General features: G+C 35.4%; 1 protein-coding gene across 1 annotated transcript; it reads right to left on the bottom strand.

The window, feature by feature from the left end:
• Positions 1–16,040: 16,040 nt before the first annotated feature.
• On the bottom strand, positions 16,041–22,272 carry LOC121429189. The gene is made up of 2 exons (XM_041626135.1): positions 21,887–22,272; positions 16,041–18,317 (listed from the first exon to the last, which is right to left on the bottom strand). Exons 1-2 carry the CDS (start codon positions 22,041–22,043, stop codon positions 17,908–17,910), a joined length of 567 nt encoding a protein of 188 aa, XP_041482069.1. The 5' UTR covers positions 22,044–22,272; the 3' UTR covers positions 16,041–17,907.
• Between the last annotated feature and the right edge of the window lie 3,233 nt (positions 22,273–25,505).

Here is a 25,505-nt window from a genome sequence, read left to right as displayed (position 1 = left end):
AGCTTGGACTATATTTCATAAACAAGATTGAATGCATGTTTATAAAAAACCTTAAATAACATTACATTAATCGAAATATAGCTTTGATCGTAAGCACAAGATAGAATCCTTGCCTCATTTCAATCCCACAATGTTTAGCCATTAGAAATGATTTGTTTGCATTCCATTTGTGATTCTTGGTGTGTAACTACCAGTGTAGCCTTGAAATAAAACCGCATCTTTTTAATATTCAACATGCTCATATAAACCTAAAATGAGGCTGGTTCACGAGAGCTTACAAAGTCATTGCTTTGAATAGCTGAAAATTCTCCGAACACTCTTTCATATATTTGCAATTGCGAGTGTCAAAGGCGACAAATACCGAGTATTCCCCTCGCTTATCAAGTCATGTAAGGAGACGTACTACCCGCCCCACCCCTCGATATTTTCATAACCTCACCCATTTGCGGCCTCCTCTTGACAGAGCAGATAGCCAGCTCGAGCTAGGCGCCCGCCCTCCAACTATAGCCTCCATCGACATGACTGAGCGAGTCCATGTAGAGGGAAATCGAAAGCTAAAATGTGAAGGCGGTTTTAATGGATGTTTGAAGAGTGTGTGTGTGAGGGGTGTGCTGGGATAAAAAATGAAGTCTAGGAAGATTTTCTCAAGTCAGGGGACCCGAAGGTTCACAGAGAAATATTCAAACGATTTAATGTGTATTGCCAATTTGAATGATGATAGAAGATGTCCAAAAGTTGAAATATGTGTTCTCCTGAAACGGTTCCAATAATATTGTAGCAAAAAATTATATGAATGTGAATTACTATTCTCCTGATATCGAAGATGAAAAATATATATACATTTTAAAATTCAATGGAGTTTTGATCGGGTATTTGAAGAAAATGTACCTGTAGAGAGTTTTTCCCCCTTCTTTCAAAAACATCTAAAAACATGTATTTATTCATGTTGAATTCTATTCTATTCCTTTTCCTTAATTAATTTGTGCGCTGTATTCAGCTTATGTATCGTTATTATCATTGCTTAAAGGTCTCATACGATGAAATAAACTCACAGTGATTGGATATAATGAATCTTAAAACATTATACATTTCATCTGAGCTTCGCAAGAATTTAGTATGTACATTATAGTGAATGTGTTCTTTCAAGAGCATGGTGTATATGGGTCGGATTGAAATAACCGGAAATTTAACGCCAGGAATTCGAGATGTACAAATGAGGTAGCAGAGAATAAAAAAATGAGGCGAAGAGACGATTGGCTTCCCAAATTGTACGGAAATGCATAACTGATGCGATATCTACTTTAGATGTTAACCTACTAAGAACGGATATTTATCAAATAATTAATTCTTTCAATTAACAGTTGTCTTTCTCCATTTCCCTTTTTAATATGCGTTCACGTTGTTTTTCTATTAAATTTGAAAGTGTTCATCATCGTTTACAGTGGTATATATCTAATCTAAATTATGATGAAATTGTTTAATTGGTTTGATGCGCACATTTGTTATTTGTATGTCAATATCTTTACAAATGAGACAGGAGAAGGAGTTGTTGGGGTATATATAAATATATTTACATGCATGTTGTATGATAACTGAAATGTTGGCATTAATACCTTTTCTTTAAATACCTTTTCTGAATTTCTTGCTTATATCATTACGATAGCCAATTGTTTTGAAACTCAATTTGATTGTCATTAATCCCAAGTAGTGAGGCTACGAGACGATTGGGGTCTCAATTTGTACGAAATGTTAATAAATGAATAAAAAACTATTATTTTATACGATTTTTTTCAGAAGTTCAAATCAATTGTTTATAGATCTAAAATATTATGCACGAGAAAGATGTCATGAGTTAATATAATCCCTCTTCCATTTTCCCATTTTGTTTCTATTCTACTCTTTGCACCAGTAATATATATATATATATATATATATATATATATATATATATATATATACATCTTTCTGTTTGGTTTTTCCTAATGTTTCTATTTCCTTCTTATTATTTTTCATCTTCATCCTCCTCCTTCTTCATCTTCCCTTATTAATCCGATGATGGTATATCGTTTATCATTTCCGAAATCCTAATATATTCTGACATAAGATTTTCCGAGACAAATATTCCAAAAGATATTTACACATATTTTCTACTAAAGTAAACAAATGATACAACGAAATTTTTATGTAATTTGAAATATAGAACACAACTGAAAGTATTTATACTAAAAACAGAGAAAAATATTTCATAAAAGATTTTGGAGATCTATATAAGCATATCTAAGCTCATACGAACATACAATACCAAGCGGTACTCTATACCTCAAACATGAAGTCCACATGAGTGATATTATGCACGATTCAAGTGCACATTAGATTCGTAGATTCGCGGTTTATCGCTTCGGGCATAAATTAAGTGGGGCCCTCTTCTCGCAAAAGAAGAATTTTCCCCAAACCTCTTTTCATTTGTCGAAGAATAATGCAAAAGAAAACATTTTCGTCATTGATTTATTTCAAAACGGAAAGACTGATTTTTTTCTATTATTATGACATGCGTCTGTATTTTTTGGTTTAAGATTGGGAAATGCTGCAGTGTGTATTTGGGATTAATATAATCAACTATATTCTAATACAATTGGTCATGGCAAGATAACGCATGAACAGATAAAACATATGAAACACTTTCACCTGCATCACGCTGTTCAATATAGCAGCAGTGCTGACTTTGAAAACTACTCTAACTCGCACAAGATGTTCAGTGATACATGGTTACTCTTATGTCCACTTTTTATGAACTAGACCAATAAACTTACAGAGATATGATGGTTATTCAACAAAAAAACCCAACATGGCCAAAGTTCATTGAACTTACATGACCTTTGACCTTGATCATGTGACCTGAAACTCGCACAGGATGTTCAGTGATACTTGATTACTCGTATGTCCAAGTTTCATGAATCAGATCCATAAACTTTCAAAGTTATGATGGTAATTCAACAGATACACCCAATTCGGCCAAAGTTCATTGACCTTTGACCTTGGTCATGTGACCTGAAATGCGCACAGGATGTTCAGTGATACTTGATTACTCTAATGTCCAAGTTTAACGAACTAGAACAATAAACGTTCAAAGTTATAATGGTAATTCAACAGATACCCCCAATTCGGCCAAAGTTCATTGACCTTTGACCTTGGTCATGTGACCTGAAATGCGCACAGGATGTTCAGTGATACTTGATTACTCTAATGTCCAAGTTTAACGAACTAGATCAATAAACGTTCAAAGTTATAATGGTAATTCAACAGATACCCCCAATTCGGCCAAAGTTCATTGACCCTAAATGACCTTTGACCTTAATCATGGGACCTGAAACTTGCACAAAATGTTTAATGATGCTTGATTACTATTAGGTCCAAGTTTCATGAATCAGATCCATAAACTTTCAAAGTTTAATATGATGGGAATTCAACAGATACCCCAATTCGGCCAAAGTTCATTGACCCTAAATGACCTTTGACCTTGGTCATGTGACATAAAACTCATGCAGGATGTTCAGTGATACTTGATTAACCTTATGTCCAAGGTTCATAAGCTAGGTCCATATATTTTCTAAGTAATGATGACATTTCAAAAACTTAACCTCAGGTTAAGATTTTGATGTTGAATCCTCCAACATGGTCTAAGTTCATTGACCCTACATGATCTTTGACCTTGATCATGTGACATGAAACTCTAAGAGGATGTTCAGTAATACTTGATTAACCTTATGGCCAAGTTTCATGAACTAGGTCCATATACTTTCTAAGTTATGATGTCATTTCAAAAACTTAACCTTAGGTTAAGATTTGATGTTGACGCCACCGCCGCCGCCGTCGGAAAAGCGGCGCCTATAGTCTCACTCTGCTATGCAGGTGAGACAAAAATGAGAAATATATGAAAAGTAACTTAATTTAACGATATGGCAAATGTCCGTTCGTAATAATTTAACATCTAACATAGATGTCGCATCATCATCATTACACGCGTAGACTTTGAGCGAGACTAAACATCACGTAACAAGTGTCTATCCAATTGCAATACCTCTAAAAGAACCCCCTCCGGTTTCAGCTCAAGACAATTACTTTTATACTAATGAAAGATTATTGGATGTACTCCCAACATCCCTCTTTCTCTTCTTCCCTATTTCTGTTTCCCTCTCTCTCTCTCTCTTTCCCTATCCATCTCCTCTATCTCTCTCGCGGTCTCTCTGTGTATTTCAATCTAAAATTGTATTCTATCTTCTTATTATTCTTTTTCACATACACATACACACACACACACACTCTCTCTCTCTCTCCTTTCACCTACCTATTTCTCCCTTTCTCTGCCCCTCTTTCTCAAATCCAAATAATTATTTTCACAATTCGCTTGTAGCATTAAATCTTACATAAGTGATTTCTGTTTCTCTTCCGGTTTTGTTCCATTGATCCTAGTAATGGTATTTGACATTTCATGAGATAATTCCGAAGGAGAATAATTAAGGATACGGATACATTTTATCTCATGCAAATAGGTTTAATTTGGGAATCCTAAGATAGCACAAAATACACCATTCTCCAATGGGGAATTGTGCACAGCTATACCAAACGTGACAAACAGATTTCCATAATGCAGTGTGAAAATTTCACTGACGCAAATGAATATGGGGACATTCAAAACAGCATTCGACTCCTCTTAACGTAATCATGGAATAAAAACCCTCCTGGAATCCAAATTTCCCTTGAAATTATATGGTTCTTCACCTTCAAATGAACGATAGATAGCCTAAATGATTAGCAGCAGACGTCACACGTCGAGTCTCGGGGTTTACTCACGCGCTAGAACCAAATCACTGCGGTTTTCTTTTCAATCCATGGATATATTTCGTATCGAAATGCACAAACCCTGTTATCATTTGTTACATTACCGCATTTCCCTCTATTTCGCAGTAAATACGTGTACGATAATCACTTACGAATCGTCCTGAAACGCGATAAAAATGGGGGGGGGGACCAAACCGTAGAAATGTCTTTACAGGGAACAGTGATGACCACCCGTACAAAAAGGTGTGGAAATTAGAAATAAAACAACCAAGAGAAATACTGGCTTCATTCTCTCATACACACTTTTTAAGACAACGCACTCTACTAAGTGCTCGACGAAAGCTAAATGTAAGTTATTCTTCTCCATGCATTCGGCACCAAAAATTTTTATGGCTTGAAGCACCTCTATCATTTTTGGTAACAGGTACTCTAAAATGCTTATGCGACGCCTATCTTCAGATGTAAAGGGTTGTTATTTCATTCTGATGTTCGTAAAGTAATACCAGACTATAACAAAGACTGGCTATGAGGTGCTAACATCAAAGCCGGAAGTGAATATCTGTCATTTCAATATTTTAAGTTTCAATATACGGGGGGGGGGGGGTGTTAGTCTATACATGTGTGACAAATTCTAAAAATGTTAATAAGCATAACATACATGTTCAAATGCTATTAATGTGGTTCAAATTATTGGGAAATATATTCGGTACTCCATAACCATTGTGTAACAACCAAGAGCAACCGTGCCATTAATTTTAATCAAGGCTCGGACTCAACAAGTGTGTCGTGTACTGTACAAACATCTTAACCAGCACGAGAGTAATTATGTGTCTAACCAATTTGGAGCAGTATTTAACCCAATGCGGGAAGCACATTGCCCAGTAAGGTTGACAATAAGCAGCAATTACTTTAGAATGGGCAAAGTTTTCATCAAACTGGATGAATAAAAAAAAATGCCCAAAAGAAATACCCAATGTTGGTGAGATATATAATTACCCTCATGGAGCATCTTTACCTAATATTTTTTAGAGTGTAGTGGAAAACGTAAAGCACCGGGAAAAAAAAGAATTGAGATTATTCTTGATAAATAAATGGTGATAACCGATACAAGAAGGTAAACAAAATACAACGGACCCCGCATGAAGATATTCAACATCTAAAATATCGATTATTCCCCGCCTCAGTATTACCTAAATGTAGTGCGTTTGATTGTCCAGACGGAATTTAAATTCTCTTCGCACTATTGATTAGCCGCTTCTTGAATTGCAACACGAATATCCCTAAAGCAGAATGGTATTCATTTTTACCTGAACTTCCACTTTTCATTATTTAAGAATTAAAGAGAGAGAGAAAGAGAGATAGCAAGCCTCACATTCAATATCAAATACATGATCATATCGCTTTTACCTGAAATTCATTTTCAACAGAATTATATTTTATGTATCTTTGTAACAGATATATGAACAGCATTATACCATACTAATCTGAGTGTGAAATTAACAAAATTTATCACAGATCTTCCTCTCTGTCTCTCTCTCCCTCTCCCCTCTCTGTATATATATATAGTAAATAGTGGTAGTAAAATACGAGCTGTGATTGGCTGGATTTGTACCACGTGACCTCCCTTCAAAAAGTTATATTGTACATATGTACAATATAACTTTCGATTTTTGGATGGCAAAATCCATTATGGGGGGCTTAGATTGAGGGATCTATTTACTATAATAAATAGTGAACGTTCTATCATACAATATTACTGGACTATATGAACTCCAAATATGAAATTATCCCTCGTGCAAGCCTATTTCACCTCGGCCTTCGGCCTCGGTGAAATAAACCTGCACTCGGGATAATTTTATATTTGTCGTACATATAATCCAGTATATTGTACAACAGATTGTACACTATTTATATAATATATATATATTTTCCTTTGATGATAATAATAATAATAATTCAATATTCATATAGCGCCTATCATAATTTCTCTAAGTGCTTTACATCACAAAACCTCTCTCTCTTTCTCTTTGTGTGTGTGTGTGTGTCTCTCTCTCTATATATATATTCACACACACGGTCGCGCACACACCCTCATACACATTTATATGCACGTACGCGTGGGGGTGTGAGTGTGTGCGTGTGTGTGTGTGTGTGTATGTATATACATAAAAAAAAAATATTATTAAAAAAAAAAAAAATATACTGTGCATACCTCTCCTCCCCCCTCTCTCTATCTCTCTCTCTCTCATTCTCTATCTTTCCATTATTCAATTTATTTACGCATATATGAGGGAGATGTGTCGGAAAATAATGCCGGATGTTCTCAGAAAATACATGCTACAACCAAACGCAGCACACGTTATACATGTATCTGCACCAACTCATCATGAGGTTAAATTCATAAATTCGCATCTCCTCATTCGCGCAACTGTCGCAAAGTTAATCACACTAATGTGTAGTTTCGGCGGTTGCCATGGCGACCGTTTGAAGTATCAAACAGTTGAGCGTAGAACAAAATGCGAAGGTCGTGAACTGTCTGATATTAATCTGTAAAAGTGGGCTTGTTTCAATCCGTGGAGTGGATCTTTACCCTACCCAAAAGATCTCTTCATTTTTTTTCACCAGAAAAATGCTCGATAATAAATATACCAATATGAAAGTCATTGTAAAAAGAATGGTTTTCAAATTATTAGTGTAATTATATGTAAATACATGTTTCTTTTTATGTTAACATAGATTGATTTCCTAGCATTATCCAGTGAATCATATGATATTCACTTTGCTTGATAAAGCTTTTGATTATACAGACATAAAACGTATGCTATAGTTGTTTTATCTATTTAACGATTATGCACCGCAACTCTAATTGTAAATACAGTGAATAACCAGGTCAAGAACCTTTGTATTTTGATGGTAGGTATCAAATGTGCACAATTTACATCTCAGGGACTAAAGATGGACCTCGGTTGGCTGTAGTAAGTGACCATCAGGATACCGGGTTCAGATTTTATCCTTCAAAATGTGAATTTAAACCAAATGAACATTAAAAACTTTAAGATTTAGATTGGAATAAATTCAATCTCTGCAATTTAGAGTGTAATCATTAATTTCTTTTGTTTTACCTGTTTAGTTTAAAAATCTATTCTCAATGTATCTATTACAAAGTTGATTTTGGATTTGAATATTGCTCTAACGGTTCTAACTACAACGTCTCTAGAAGAACCGACTTACTTTTGGGATATTAGCATAGAATCATGTACATGTGTTTTAGTAATCTAATCCGCATGGTTGACTAAACGACCGGTCGTGCGGGACATCCATGATTGAGTAGTTACCTTAATGGGGGCTCAGTCTTTGGATGGAGTCATTTCAAATACATACACGAAGATGAAAAACTGATCAGGAAAAGGCTGAATGTCAAGTGGAGGAGATAGTCGGGGGTGGGGTGGTAAAAATTAAAATGGAATATATCGAGTGAACTACGATGGAGAGACATGACAAAGAAAGGGAAAAGGGTAAAAAGTGTAAGGGAGTAAGCGTAGCCATGGACCAAGAAGTTCACGTAACGTCAAATCATGTTTTGTAATATACGTTATTTATGACACTGCATTGGGTTGATGGAAACAATTGTGATAAGATGCACTGTCTAATGGCAAATAACAATGGCATAAGGATTATCATCATGGCAAAGATGTGAAAAGGGCTGGGGAGAAAGGGTGTATGGGGAGCTATGGACCAAGGAATTCACGTGACATCAAGTCATGTGCTTTAGGACGTCATTCAATATGACACTGGGGTTGTTGAGCATTTGTTCATATAATATTGAATGCGAGATAACAATGGCTAATCATCATAATTATCATTATTATCACTACCATTATTTGTACTCTCACATTTATTGCATTATTATCAGTAGTAATACTATTGATATCAATATCATTACATATTTTTTTTTCATTTTCAAGGCCCTTGTTATTATCATCTATCTATACAACATCATTCATTCTAAAATGATATTTTGAATATTTATTACCATTGATCATAACTCTATTTCAATAATAATTAACATCACTTTCATCATGATAATAATGATAAATGTTTTCACAATATTGGTTGTTATCAATGTTGGTGAAATTCACTATCATATTACTTATATTAATATCCGATACTACGAACATCAAGATTAGATTAGATTCCTAATTGCTAGCCAAGAGCAGATGTACAAACGCCCCCAAAATGCCATTTGAGCTGTCCATCAAACTTATCCTTCTTTTTCAAGGAATTTTCTGTAATCAGCATTTTCACCGAAATCATTAAACCCATAAATGAATATGTAAAAAATAAAATGATTTCTGCTTAAGGCAAGAAAATGTGTTTTCAAGGAAACTACTCCGTTAACAACACATAATTAAATGTCACTTTCAGTTTCAGTGAACGATGTACATGTTAATTATCATATCTCCTTGAGAATACATTAGTGTTTAGTCGAAGCAAACATATCAGTCACATGTAAAACAATATTTTAAATGCAGTTGCAGAATAAAGAAAACTCTATAGTTGCCGTAAAATATAATGACATGTTCATGTCAAAAAGGGGAGAATTTTTGCTCATGATGGACAAATTTAATATAATAATACCGAGACATCTTTCATGGGTATGCAGGTCAATTCTAGAATTACGAATAACATTACCTAAAATAAAATAGATAGATTATACAGGCATATATATATATATATATTGTCACAAATAATGCCATGTGCGTGTCGTTATCTGCGAGATCGTGTGGGGAGATGTTTTTATTGGGTTGTATAAAAGAAAGTCCAGTGATTCTGTCGAGGTAATGGCTGCTGGCATTATGACTTGTCCATCTCTCAACGCCACACAATCAGCAGGTGGATCCAGCTTTATGCGACGCCAGACATGTCGGCCTGATCACGTGATCAGCGCATATTAGCCTATGAGAGGGCTCGGTGTGCCGTCTACAATGTACCTCACAACGGTGGCGCCATGGCTAACATGAATGCGCTTATGTGTGAAGACAGGCTGGATGAGGTTAAACTCTCGCTAGCTGTGCCCCAATGCAATAGTGTCTGATGCATATTGAAAGGGGCCACCGAGGATTTTTTTTAAATGCTGTCATCATGTATCCCATTATTCGACCTTATCCTTTCCACATTCGTGTATAAACCATGCATTCTCTTTAGGCGTGTTTGAAGTCTACTTTGACATAGAGTATTGAGGTTGCTTTCGAAAAATGAAATAAAACAAATAAAACAATAAATCCTAAGATTATGTTGCTACAAGATCAATCACTATAAACTGATTCTACCGCACGCAAGGGATATCAATCTTACTTTTGGTATGACGTGTATAATGAGATTAAAGAACATAATTTCATTCTTATAATAAAGATGAACATTTTGGTCCAAATAGGTCTCTTTCCATCAGATTTCTGGGCGCATTATATATGTCTTGATTTCTTGTCCGCTTTTATGAGAAAGAAGTATATTCATTTGTCTTATTAGACTATTCCCTTGGTAATTTTCAAGCTATATGTACAACACTTTCTAAATTAGCCTGTGTAAATATCATGAAAATAAACCTAAAAGAATTTTCGGGTTATTTTATAGTGTGCGGGTAAGACAAATTATAACCCTTTACAAGTTAGTAAGTTTCCAAAACAGTATTAACTTCAATTAGAAATACCGATTTCATTCTTTCTAATGTGAGAGACCTTTTTTATACATGGCAGAATAAAATTACTCTGTAATCTTTATCATTGGACTTTACTGGATGATATATGAAAATTGCACACTTAAAGTTACTTATACTACATGCGTTGCATTGAGGGTAATTTGGACATACAATTTATTTAGTTCTTTTTTTAATTCTATAATTTTACAGTCCTTTCGTCAACCTCCAGTGTTAGATTACTTTACATACAAAAAAAAATATTACGATCACAAGAGCCAGCCACTGATATACGGCACTTGTTTTAAGACACTATCTCTAATCGTCATGAATATAGCCTTTTCAGTTTGGATGAGGTGCCACGAAGCTCTTGTGAAACCGGGACCGGTGTGGAAATGTTGTGAGGCAGTGGCAGTAGGTGGAGCGTAAGGCCCCTCGTATTCATCGGGGCCCCGTAGGGGTGGAATACCCATCGAGATTCGACCAAGCCCATATACCCAACATGATTGCTCTTTAATTACAGGGAGGAGACGGAAGGGGAAGATCGTGAATAATTTCTTCGATGGGGATGTCTCATCATGCATTTATAAGATGAATCGGAAGCAGCTAAATTGAAGTTAGGAAGACAAGTACATGGCGCATTTATTGCTAAGGGCGCATCTTCATGTCATCTATTTACACACTCCCCCATAACGCACACGCATGCACACACACAAAAAACCGTCGCGCTCATACCGCACTACACATACGCAAAAAGATGCATCATGATGCCGCCTTATAATGTTAGAATATGTCACATTATATTTTCATGTCTTTTTTTCACATGATCGCAACGCAAATACGCCGGGATTTGTTGCAGGTGAAACATAATCTGCTGTATCAATTATAGATAGGATCGAAGAAGAAAATTTGCATTTAAAGTAAATTCAAATTAAATAAACGTCTTTATCTGACACTGGACTTGATTGTCCATGCGTAAGAAAAACGTCATCTGGGTCCCGTAACACAAAGGTTAGCGATTAATCGTACAATTGATTTTCACGGTTGATTGTGTATTGTAGTCAATGGAATCAATCGTAAAAAAGTGTTTCTACGATCATTGCTAAGCTTTGTGTTACGGGCCCCAGATGTAAGTATGAAGCACAATGTTGATATGCGAGAGAAGAATCACCACGAAGAAAATGTTGATAATTATTACATTGTCAGATATGTCACGGCTCACCTCTGTATTTAACTTGAAAAAAAAAACATTGTCCTTTATTTCATCTTTGTTTAAGATTAGATTACGATTGAATTTTCTGAAGCTGACTACAATGGCTATGAATTACGCAATGCATTTATTTCTAGCTTTTAAAAGAACACACTCGTTCATTTGAATTTGTAAGTGAATACTGGCAAAAGTCAAATTCGATTTGTGTCCGATCTTAGGTGATTCCAAAGACATCAAAAGCTAAGACTATGAAACCTTGTAATCTATCAAGAAATAATGGATACGTGTCATGGTAAAATACGTTAAGAATATGTCACAATCATGAGATAAATGTTTCTTACCCCCTCCCCTAAAATGATATTAAACTAAAAAAATGATGGACAAATGCCCTCCTTTTCCCTCAACGCCTCTCCTCTCATCCCCCTTTTCATCTGCCCTTTATCTCCCGCCCCCCCCCTCTCTCTCCTCTCTTACTTGTTCAAAATGAACTTTCAAGGAACATCAAAACTTAATTTTTCTTGAAAATTGACGATACCATATACGAATCATATCACCGTCTACGTGGCTGAGGCTGTGTAAACTAAATGAAAACAAGGATTTATTTCATCCAACGTCCCTTCGATGACCCTGTGGCTTATCGGATTTAAAACTATTGCCCTTCCAAGCCAATATATAATGGCGCCTTGGACGTTTCCAATTGCAAGATTTTTCTTCTCATGCCTGATAAGGAAGTATAGTACATCTCCGTCATCATCATTTCTAAACATTGAATTGTATCTCTTTTTTTTCTTTTTATTCTTTTTGTCTACCGTAAGACATCCAATATTTTGAGAGATGTTCATTTGCTTGAAATTTTCCAAGAATTATAGTAAAACGAAATCAGATGTGCATACACCATCGCTTATATCAACCTTACAGGGCTGCTCTACCAGTTGACGTAGTATATTCACTATAATTATAAGATGATTCTAAATAAACAAATAACTCAAAATTAGTTTGGTTATCTAATTTCATAATATGCGTTATGATATTCTAACACAGTGCATTTATCTTATTCAAATGAACAATCGTCACAATCTTCAAATATACATTGCCAAAATTATTTGTCATGGTTATCATCATCATCATCATCATCATGTCTGTATAAACCCTGTCCCCAAACATTGACTCAGGCTCCTAGATATGATAATAATAATAATACGTGAAGATATCTAGTGCATTTTCAAATATTTCAACGAAGGAAATATATATATATATCTCGCCTTGTTAGACATCGATCAACGGTAACCCCGCTGTCATGTTTTCTGTTCTTCTTAAATGTCGTGCCATCTGTAATGTCTAATAGAATACCGACATGAATTATTCAAAATACTCCCCTCCGCCCATCAATCAACATTCTTCATAAATATTAATACACATCCTCTTCCTGCATTTCAAAGGTGTGTCCAGAAAGGGTGAAAGGAAATAGTACGAGGTTTTCTTTCCTATTTTGTTTCATGCTCTAGGTGTTTGACATTGACCAAGAGAATTCATAATAAACATCTCAAAAGTAACTTGGGATGTTAGCACAGAATTCATTGTGACTTCATACAAGTAATGCAGCTGTTTTGATTATATTAGTGAAGCACTAGCGTACCTACGGGGAGGGGGGAGCTGGGGGCAGACTGCCCCCTGACGAGTCACAACCAATGCTAGGGAACTATCCCTGCCCCTACCCCCTCCCCCCGACGAGATTTTTTTTGTGGGCTTGTCAATTTTTTTTCTGGCACGAAATCCTATATTTTGTGGTTGAAGACCTTTTTTTGTCATTTTTTTGCGGACGATTTTGACCCCCTTGTGGAAAATCCTAGGTACGCTACTGTAGTGAAGGTAAAGGTCAACCCTGTTTCAAACTCAGTTAGATATGGACTACATATTGAAAACTTATGAATAACTGACGCCGAAAGAGATAAATGTAATAATAAAGTCAATAAAACTTTTTTCAGAATTTCGTCATTAAGATACGTTTTCGTGCAGAGGAAAGGGATGATTTACTTTCCAAACAAGATTTGCTTGTTTTTCATTTGCAATAATTTTTGTAAGTGACTACAAAAATGTGATTACGATTATATCAACAGAACATATTAAATGTAAACACATACAAAATGTATTAGGTGGTTTAACTGAAAACAGCGACGGACACAGACAATTCAAAGAAATTCTTAATAATGTGCCATCTATAAAGAACATTTTGTTTTTTCTAAGTTAATAATATATTTGTCTGATTTTTTTAAAACAATGTTATAACAGGAACTCTCAGCTCGCAGAAATGCAAAGTGCAATAACCGTATCATACCAGCCATTAAGTCTTACACTAATGTATACAAAACATAAATTCAGCACTGAGTTCTTAATTGGGCCACGAATATTGATGGACGACGACTACGTGTTAATGGCCACTGATCTTATAGAGTATTTATCATACATCATTTTATTGCTCTTTACCATTGCGCCCTTTTCCACCCTTTTCTATATGCCAATCATCATCCTATAATGCATGTATTGGGATATCCATGTTAATATCCTTAACCTGAGGTCTGTACCCGTTTATATCACCTTTTCTCTCTACATTTTCATGTACGTATACATTCAAATGCATAGTAGTGTATCTTTTTATTATGCACATAATTATGTCGAATTTCCTCATCTTTTCTCCATTTTCCCGCTTATTTATAGGCCTAATTTTCCGCACATATTTAATTCCTTTACATGTAATTCAAGGAGGTGCGATCTTTCTCGCCCCCCTCTCTCTTTTCTCTCCCTCTTTACTAATTCCTTTCTTTTCTCTAACTCTGACTCTTTTTTGGCATTCTCACTTTATATTTGTTCTTCCTTCTCTGCTCTTCCCTCTTTATATAACCTTTTCTACACTCCAGCGTTTTTTATCATTTTATTCTGCAATATCTTTATCTTCAGGAATATGACTTATTAACACAAAAGAAGAGACAAAACTCCAAATTCAGGTGTCATTTAGATCCTTGAGGGACAAAGAACACGAAAGGTCAGGGAGCGGCCGGTGGCCATTTTGATCTCCTTTTTATCGCCCTTTGTCCACGTAGTTCATCTTAACTTAAAACTAAACTAATAATCATAACTTTTATCTATATTATGACAGGCGTATCTTATCATATTAGTGAAATATGGGTTTTTTTAATGACGAATAAAAATTAAAATAAGACTTTAGCTTTTCGTTCTGATATTAATCTTGAAAATGAGTCGCACCTAAATCCATCTTGCGTTGAAAGCCTATTGACTTTTGATAATGTTATTACATTCTTTGACATTCTTTATGTTCTGAGACCACATAGTTGCACTCACATCAATGATATCGTTATCACTTTCCTTTAAAAAAAACAAAAGACGGGATCGTTAAAAACACTGGTTTACTTCCGAGCGAGTTTTCGTTTTTTGAATATGTTTCAGTTGCTTCACAATCAAGATCATTTTCCTAGAAAAATATTAATATTATATAATCTAATTAGTCACCGACTTAAAAATATATATACATATAGTCACAGTACATGGACCCATCAGATGGCTACCCGTTTAACGCCTTGTCGATCTATACTTACTAATTTATTATTAATGATTCTTTCACATTAGTCATTGTGTTTCTTTTAACTTATTTAGTGGTATATTCGTCATAATTGTTCTTTGATATTATATATATATATATATATATTTAAAGAAGATTTTAAATCTCAAGTCTGGTGTGCAAGCTAGCATCATATCTATCGCCAGTCATCGTTCGTCCTTGGCTATTACTTAATTGCTGTATGTGCCTACTGAGTAATTGGCAGATAGCACGGTAGCAAGAAAATGACGGTTCAATTTCGATTACGATAAACCGACGGATATATAATTATCAACACCAGCCCTGCCTTTTCTATTACATATTTTCCATATAAACTTCGACCTTTTACAATTTTCGCACCGGAGGCAGGCATGAGATATTGGCAAATGAATATTTTATCGCCGTATGACGACAGCCTATATGTCCACTAAAAGCCTGCAAAGATTCCAGCATCATCAAAAATTCGAAGAATATTGAAGGTTCAAGCATTGATGTAGGCCTATATACACTGTTAGAAAATTTATCCATAAAATAAAAGAAGTTCCTGCAGCAAAGTCTCGAGAACACCTGTAATCTTACCGGATTGGGTAATCTCATAGGAAATTGTTATTTGGTGTATGGAACCTTACAAATTTCCTTTAATAAAACACCCTTTTCCCCTTCTTAAACAGACCCGTTCTGTTAAATTGCAGAAAAGTTCCTGTTTTATGAATTTACAGAATGATTCTACTAGGGTTTTTTAACAGTGTATGCAGTGCTATATTTTTCAGTGAAATGTGAGTATTTACAAAGTGTTAAATGCAAATAATTATTATGTTGCCATGATGTAATAAACATATATGCGATATCTAATACCAATCTTTAAACTCAAAGTATAACAGATAGCGTGTATCTTAGATCTCCCAACAGCTGAAAATTATATTTCCCTAGTATTTATCTTGATTCAGTTTGCATACAAATTGACAGGGTGTTGTGATCGACTGGAATTGATTTATATCATCAAAGATAATTTGATAAAAAATAATTGATTTATATCATCAAAGAAAATACTAAAAATATGTTTATCCTTAAAAGTAAAACACGGTGTGCAAATTCGTACTTTTAAGTAAATATCCCTGCGTTTAAGCGCATTTTGATATTCTATCTTGCGCAATTAAAGAACCCAAATTTAACTTGTCCTTCGACTGTCTGCTCTATATATTTTATTAAGAACACGTGCTCTTTTCCGAAAAGACTTTGTGATTGCGGTCGGATGGCTGGAGTATAAACTTTTAATCTGCCATTCGTTTTTATAAAGAGGTTTAACAATGATATGATAAGCATATACGGTTTCAATCAGCAAAAGTACAGATCTCAAAAGATGAACAAAATTATAGAAAACAACAACATAAATAATTTGTTTAAACTAATAAAAGTATATACAAACTGACAATGAGTAAACAACGAACTTCCGAATATCAGATAACGTGATAAAAACACAATAAAATAATTTTAAAAAATAAAGCATTGAAATAAAACAAATTGGCATTGTCACTCGCATCCATTATATACTAGACTCACTGTCATTTTTTAAATAATAAAACACATAAAATCGCATATTTCTATTACCAACCTACACAAATGGGGATCTTAAATCCATTAATATAAATTTGTAGTAATCTATGTAGATTTATCTATCTTTCCAGGGTCGAGTCCAAGTGACGCATTGTATGACCATGAATTTAATTCTGACATGGCGCAACAAAAGCTTTCAATAGTCTGGAGTTAATAATGAAAATACCTATTCTGTATTGATTTAATTTGCATTTCGTTTTTTAAGTACATGGTTTGGGATTTTTATATGACAGGTCTCCAACTAAAACGAATTTTCAAGGACAACATGAACATCGCATCATCGTTATATACCAATACCTGAAGAAGAAACACGCTTAAATTCAACGGCATACACACACACCCTGTCCTAACCCATCCGAATACACGTCAATACACACACGCACACCTTTTTTCAACGCACACATCGGCATACACACACTCACATACACAAACGCCAAGCCTCTTTACGTGCATACAGTACATGATCGGGTTGTCATATGCAAATCGCACTGGCGGTGCGTTGCAAATGGCAGAGTCATAATGCATTGAAAACAGCGAAGGCATAATGCATTGACTGTTCAATAATAGATCGCAGTCGTTCTCAACTACCCCCCCCCTATCTCTCTTTACTCTCACCCTTTCCCACAGACACACATATACTGTCTCTCTTTCCTCTCTCTCTCTTTGACTAAAATGACCTATGACGTCATGTATGTCTGAGCGCATGCGCATTGGGGTGAAAGCGCACCACTCTGTCTACATCTTCTGCTGAAAGCAAATGACCTTTGCGTTGTCAATACACATCAAGCTGATGCCGCTTAGGGGGATTACAATCTGAAAACCATTCTTGTCACCTCAATCAAACTTCAGACATCAAAGGCATCGCACAATGGCATTTTGATACCTGTTTGTGTAGGCAGTCATTTTTCGTCTAAACAGTGCAATAAAAATGCTTTCTACTTACTCGTGTTCTCGTCTCTGTCTCTGTTTTCTTGATAATTTCTCCTCGTCAGTTTGTGATTTCTTCCATTGTTCGGCAGCTAGTGCTGCATCTTTGGCACTGACTTCCAAGCCGTATCTCCGGCTCAGGTAAATCTGTGGTTCGGATTCGTCGTCCTCTGCAGCTTTCTCCTCCTCTTGTAAGTACTGATCAGGGTCGAGGTTGACAGTCTCGGCTGAATGTGTGCTTGGACTCCGTGTGGGTGAAGGCGAGCCTGAGCGCGGGGTCGTAGCACCGAACGGCGGCACACCCAACTCATTTGGGATGGCTCCTGTGAGGGTGCTGACGTTGCTGGCGCGCTTCCGCGGTTTCCGCAAATGGACCTTGCCCAGCATGGCGCTCCGGGCACCAATGGCTCCAGCTGGCACAGCTGCAAAAGAAGCAAATACGTAATCAATTAGATACTTAAAAACACAAGAAAGACCAATTTTAGAGAAATATTGGAATTGTGCATTCGCATTTGCATCATATACAAACTTAAACAAACACAAGTAACACCAATAAATGGTGTGCGTTTACATATTACGTAATACTTAAGCCCGTATTCTGAGTCTGGTCTAATTCAAACTTTAAATTTGCTGTTTGTGACACACATCTCTAATGACAAAGTTTATATTTATCAAGTTTAATAGACAAGCTATTCAGAACTTTATAGAAATATATAACTGGGTATAGGAACTATAACGGGTTTCTTTAATTGTTTTATAAGCATGGCGAAAGAGCTCAGTAAACATTGGGGAGATTTTGATATTTTTTTTAGTAGGGGCCTACCAATGATCATAGCACAGAGCTTAGACCATGGTCAAAGTTGAGCCGGACTTCAGAATACGGACAACAATGTTTCTAGTATTTGACTGTTATGGGATAACTTCGTTCTTGTAAGTGTGAAGGCCGTTCGCATATTAAATAATGGCAATCGCCTCGTTCTTTCTTAGCGGTATTAGAGCGGAAATCCTTCGTATTGAAATGAGGTGTTTATGTAAATCGCTAAAAGGAAAGGCAAGTTTTCATGCATTATCCGATGAGTTGGATCGAAAGTGAGAAGCCCCTGGGGAATTAATACCCACTTGAATCCGTCGAATCGTGATTGATTTATAATTGAAAAATTCAAGTTCCGACAAGCTTTATGAAATAAGGATTATCTTTCTTTTTAACGATTAAATATAAGTTAAGTCTCTCCCTTGGAATAAATAATGTGATAATATCATGCATCCCTTTCATGTTATCTTTTATCTGAAAAAGGCGTCTTGCATTCATTGTTGGTAATATGCCGATTACCAAACATGTTTAATACTTTTTGAAAATCAAGTTCATGTATATATTTTCAGTGATTTTTAAATCTCATTTAAGTCAAAGATACGAACATTACAGTGATGAATTGTGCCATACGCTCTTAAAATAGTTGGGCAAACAATGCCCAACTTTAAACCAACCCGAATTGCTGGGGTAATAAATTTGCACAATTGAATAATAATTGCCGAGAATATTTATATATTTATTGCCAACATACATTACCAAACACATTGGATAGCATGTTGCCTAACATTTTAAGTGTGTACGCTATGATTCTTGTGGGTGATAACGAATATACATGTAGAAACGATAGAGTGTACTCCTTTCAGTATCAAAATGACCAATACTATTCTGTACAAGAACACTGTAATGAAAGTAAGGTTTCTTTCAATACACACTCTTGAATTCAGTCATCATATCTCCCTAAATATTAATACGGGGGTGGGAATGGATGTTTCACTCACCTCCTGTTATGGTCATAAAATGGTTATAATGACGGGTTATCAAGTCACATCTGTTACGATTTCTTAAATAGCGAAATGTGGGCTCAAAAGACTATCATTTCTAAGAGTACAACAAGGGTATCCCTCTCCCCTTTCTCATTATCAATAACAGCAATTAATACTAAAATCACAGGCATTAATACAGATGTACATAGTATAATAATGAGATTTATCAATCTCTTATTACAAAGTTAACTCATACTTTGATCAAAAGTGCTCAAATTTATTTCTGACAAGCCTCCGAAAAACCCGTGAATTTTCAAGAACAATCATGTTTTGGTATCGTGCATGTATAAGATTTAGTTTGCAATTTCAAAATAATATTTAAATTGAAATAAACTTATATCCCTTACAGCTATGACGAAGAGAATTCAATACACATTCCATGTACGGGAAAAAAAGCACATTATAGCTATCAATTGATGCTGATGGCATACATCAACAGACAAATGAGAAGACTCTCCCGAGGTACAACGGATGGTGGCGCTGTTCTGTAAACGACTGCACGATCATTGAAGAGGAATACAACTCGTTTATGAATCTATATAATTTCTACCGTTAAATTCACTTCAATCAGCTGAGGAAAAAAGCACGTTTTAGTAACGATGATTGAAGAAAGTCATTTATATCGATAACAACATTATTTTCACAGTTTTGACATATTAGATAGAAAGATAGATAGATGAATGGTATTTATTATACTAAAATTAAATTCTCAGCCAAAGGGTGCATTACATGAATTCGTAGGGAGCAAAATTTCAGTATACAGTTTACTAAAAAAATACGTATAGGCCTACTGATGTATAATATAGGGAAGGGGGATACAGAGAGAAGTGCATACAAAAAAAGTAATAATGTCAGAAAGAAGAATGGGAAAAGATTAGGAGCAGACTGAAGTTATATATTATATTTTAACATAATGAAATTTCAAACATAAATATGTAGTTGAACAAATATATGTGTGCAAATGCGTTATATACTAAGAATGAGTTAAGTATTTTCATTTATTTGAATGCATATAATTATGTGTGTTTGTATGATTACAGTGGGCCGACCTGGCATTAAATAAAGTTCGATTCCACTCGTAAATAATCTATTTTGTTTGATCCATACACGTATTTAAAATCTAGATCATACACATCCAATCTTGGGAATTGGAATTGGCTCAGGTCAGTCGCAAAGTTCTATGAGATTAATCTGAGTGTGAATACATTTTCTTTTGCTCTGTTCACATTTAAGAACTATTATGATACTGGATTAAAGAAAGAACAGATTGCCCGTATAAGCCATAATAAATACAATTTCCAAACTAATGTCACCGTTAACAAGGATATGAATAGAACGGTAACTTCTGACTCACAATTGTTTCTAACACTGAATCCATGCTAGTTTTCGGAATTATAAACATAATGTCTTGCGATGCATAAAAGCAAGGTGGTTGTTGACAAAAGCAGCTTAAGGATAATTATCTCTAAAAACAGGCCTCTGTCACATGCAATTGGCGCCAATATACAGAATGAGCTGCAAATCGTCTGGCACGGAGTAGTTCAATTAATGTGCAAGTGTGTATCAGGAAGTCTGCACCTAATCTATCTATTTTTTTTCTTCTGAGAAATATAGTCATCAGAATTACAGGGCGGGGGACTCTGCCCTGCCCCCCCCCCCACATACGCATATACAATGAAACAAACAAATAAATGAAGAGTAATGCTGTCTCGTCATATATTTTACTGTAGGCTGCCTGTAGTTATATTCTATTTCAAGTCAGGTCACTAATAAAATCATAAAACGTGACTTGACAATTTATTATTGCCAAAAAGACTAAGATAGTACAGTGTAAAAACTGCGGTGTTAAAACTGACACCAACTGGTGTTAATAGAGGACCACACCTGAGGTGTTAAAATTACACCCTAGAGATTAAACATAACACCAAAGAGTGTAAATTCAACAACAAAAGTTGTTGTAATAACACCTATTGGTGTAAAACTAACACCACCAATTTAACACCGGTGTAAAATAACTGGTGTGGTCCTCTATGTATCACCGGTTAACACCACAGTTTTTGCTGTGTAGGCCCAATAGGTTACGAGGGGAGATGTAAGCTACCCATGTACTAATAACCGTTCTCCATTCTGTACTCACGCATTGCCATCTTGGCCTGGCCTGGAGCCTCGTGGTGGTCTGGGACGAAGTTGTTATTACAGAACGATGTCGGACCAATGTCCGGGTACATCTCACCACTTAACAAACTCCACCAAATACTATTGGCATTGTGCTGATCCTCTACCAGCCAGGCCATGATAGACCACCGGTCAAAGGTGGGCCGATCGGGGGGACGATATGACCACCAGTCAGAGCACAGTTGGGAAGATATCCTCTAAAGGTATTCTCTCGAAACTTAGGTCAACTCTGAAACTAGAAGTCACAGGGACGGCTGCACAGGGAGCTCGAACTCTATTCAATTTAGTTGGTCATTCACTATTCCCTCGCTCCTGTATATGTTGTGTGTTTGTCAAACTGTGATCACCAATGTTATGGATCTGCATGCAGTCGAAATGCCTTTTTTTTCCAAACGGTATACCGAGCATAAAGCCCTTTCGAAGGAGAGGTCATATTTGGGGTCAATATTTTTTCCCAAGCTATCTCGTGTGGTTTCTGTGAATGGTATTTGCTTGCGTTGTGAAATCCATGCTTGTATGCCGACACATAAAAAGATTTTTTCAATATCACGGTTCTTGTATAGGAACAATCTCCCTCTTTCGGTTGAAAAATTATCGTTCCAATATTGTTCAAATCCAAGGCGTTGATCGCCTTAACCCCTATTTTTTATTATTTGTACATTTTGTAATTGTTTGAGACTCTTTTTTCCTTTTAAATTCTTTTTAAGCTCTTTTTTCACATTGTATATTTGTTATTGTGCGTATTATTTTCATTCCATTTCTATTTCATATTTTATGTATATGCTGTCATAACATGTGTTGTTGTTGTTTTTTGATAGTGTCGCAGGGCCCCATTGTAAATCAGTTTGCTAACTAAAAGGGCTACCCTGTTGAAATAAAACGTGAATAAATAAATAAGTAATAAATAAAAAAAAGCATGAAAGTTGAGCATTTTTGGAAGGCTATATGAGATATCTGTACCCGTATCTGTGTCTACAATCGAACAAAATGTTAGTGTATACAAACTAAAGTATTTATTCATTTCCACTTATCCCAACCATTTCATCCAAAATAATGTCCAATGAGTTTTAAGAACCTGGCGAGAAACCAGGGAATTTTACTCCTAGAGAAGTTAGTCTAGTTACCGTCTGGGGACTGAGATATGTCGGAGGGGGGGGGGGGGGCGAGGAAAGAGAAGTGTCGATACAGCTGATATACAGCGTTAAATTTTAGGTTAAGCATGCGTTATTCGTGTGGCCAAAGAAGTGTAAACATCAATGTATTCGGCTCGATCAAAACGCATCACCGCCCCCTATCGCTCTTCCACGTATATCAATTTAATTCATTATCACCATATTTCAAATAGAGACACCACCATATAATTTACGTTAGTGGAACTACAAGTACATGTCTTAAATGCACTAGGTCAGAATTTCTCAAAAGTTAGTGTATTTTGATTGTATAATAAGCAATGAAAAATGTGACGATATGATAAAAGAAAGCTCACACCAGTCTATGACTATTATTACCAATATTACTATATACTACTACTACTACATGTACTACAACTATTACCACTACAACGACTGATACTACTGTGGTGGTGGTGCTGCTTCTAGTACTGCTACAACAAAATGACAATACCTACTTTTACTACTACTACTACTACTACTACTACTACTACAGCTGCTGCTGCTAATACTACAACTACTACTGCTACCACTACTACTGCTGCTACTACTACTACTACTACTACGACTCGTACTACTAAAACTACTACTAATTCTACTACTTCGCCTTCTTCCTCCACTGCTGCTAATACTGCTACTACTAGTACAGCTCATAACTTTCGTTATAAATAATCAAAAACATTTAATAGGCGAAAATGATGTCCACCTTTGAAATATATTTTGCTGACAGTTTTGAAAAAAAATGAACGTTGGTAAATTGTGATCAAGAAATACGGCTGAGGTTATTGAAATTTTATAGATGCGGATTGAAAAATGACTTAAATTTCAATCAAGTTACTAGATTATACATTATTTTAATATAATAATTTAAGTGAAAAGAATAGAATCATCCTAATCACCGAGGGAAAACCTATTTTGTATGCACAGTGCATGTTGTTATCCATTGATGTCTCATGCACATCATGTGACATTTAAAAGCACTGATATGCCCTCGAGACTACAGAAGATAAACATGGACAACCTACTCAAATAATGAGCGGAATGGGAAGTCGCGTTTGGGGCTTGTTTATTAGAGAATAACCGCCCACTGGCTACTCGAGGGCAAAGCCAGCTGGTATTAGGCCGCATTGCTTTAGCATGTCACGGTTCACTCACCGTGATAAGGTGGCGAGAGATCACGCCACGTGCGAAGAGAAAACAGCCAGCGGGGTTTCGAATCTACTACGTCATTGAGCTCGTCTGTGTATCATCATGTAGCAAATGAAACAGCATCATACATACGCACTCTCTCAAAATCTACCCGACTGGTTCAGAACGCACACTTACAATATCGTGGGTAGAAATAATAATAATGTTTTATACATATATACACACACACACACATATATATATATAATCATCACAGCGCTTACAATTGTCATAGAATATAAATAGAAATTGTAAGTAACAAAATATATAAAATCGTGTACATTAAAATAATTCCATTCGTTTCGCAAGTGGATATATGTTCTTAACCAGAAACCATGCAATACTTTCCATACAGACTAACTATAGGCACTCCTAGAACCCTAAAACAAAAAGTTACACGTAGTTCAATAACATTAAAAGCCATTTAAGTGAATACGACAAAAAAAAAAGATAGGGAAGAATACTCACTCAGTCAAGATTCCAATATTTTACAATTACCCGTTTCCTTTATTATTTGGATAATGAAAAGGGTAACGAGGTACATACAACATTTGTTTAAAGGATTCGTCATGAAGTATGATTATCATAGTATCCACAAAGCGCAATTCCGGGTACTTAATAAAAGTATTGGGCATGAGAATAATAATGAAAAGTCGATGGAATGATGATTTTGAGAAGCAGTTTACATGTAGCTTCTAATACCCCCCCACCATGAATATCATTGATTGTATAATAACATGCATTATAATTTTTGTACTTGTAAATGAATAAATGAAATGAAGTAAATAGATAAATAAAATGTCTAACGTCCATCACTTAGTAAAAACATGGAAGCGAAAATGAAACAAACAATTAAATGCAGGAATCTAATTTCTCCAAATTGAATAAAGTAAATTATAAAACACGTAGACAAACTTATGTAATGAAGGCAATAAAAGCACTTAAAAAACGACTTCCTTGAGACAAAGTCAAATCTGACCTTTCATTGCTAATACGATATCCAAAATGCCTGAGAGATAATTCATATCCATTATTGGTTGTAATAATGATATATTCTAAAATTCAGAACCACAAAATGATCTCCATATTCGCAATTAATATTTTCATATGGGGGCGTTGTGGCTTATTTTTTGGAAGCATGTACATTTTGTCTCCCCGTATCATATTTCACTTACCAATACTATTATTTCAAAATGAAATCTAGTTTCAACGAGATTGACATGA

This window comes from Lytechinus variegatus, chromosome 15, assembly GCF_018143015.1.
Source record: "Lytechinus variegatus isolate NC3 chromosome 15, Lvar_3.0, whole genome shotgun sequence".
Taxonomy (NCBI): Eukaryota; Metazoa; Echinodermata; class Echinoidea; order Temnopleuroida; family Toxopneustidae; genus Lytechinus; species Lytechinus variegatus.
This window is presented reverse-complemented; position numbering and strand designations above follow the sequence as displayed.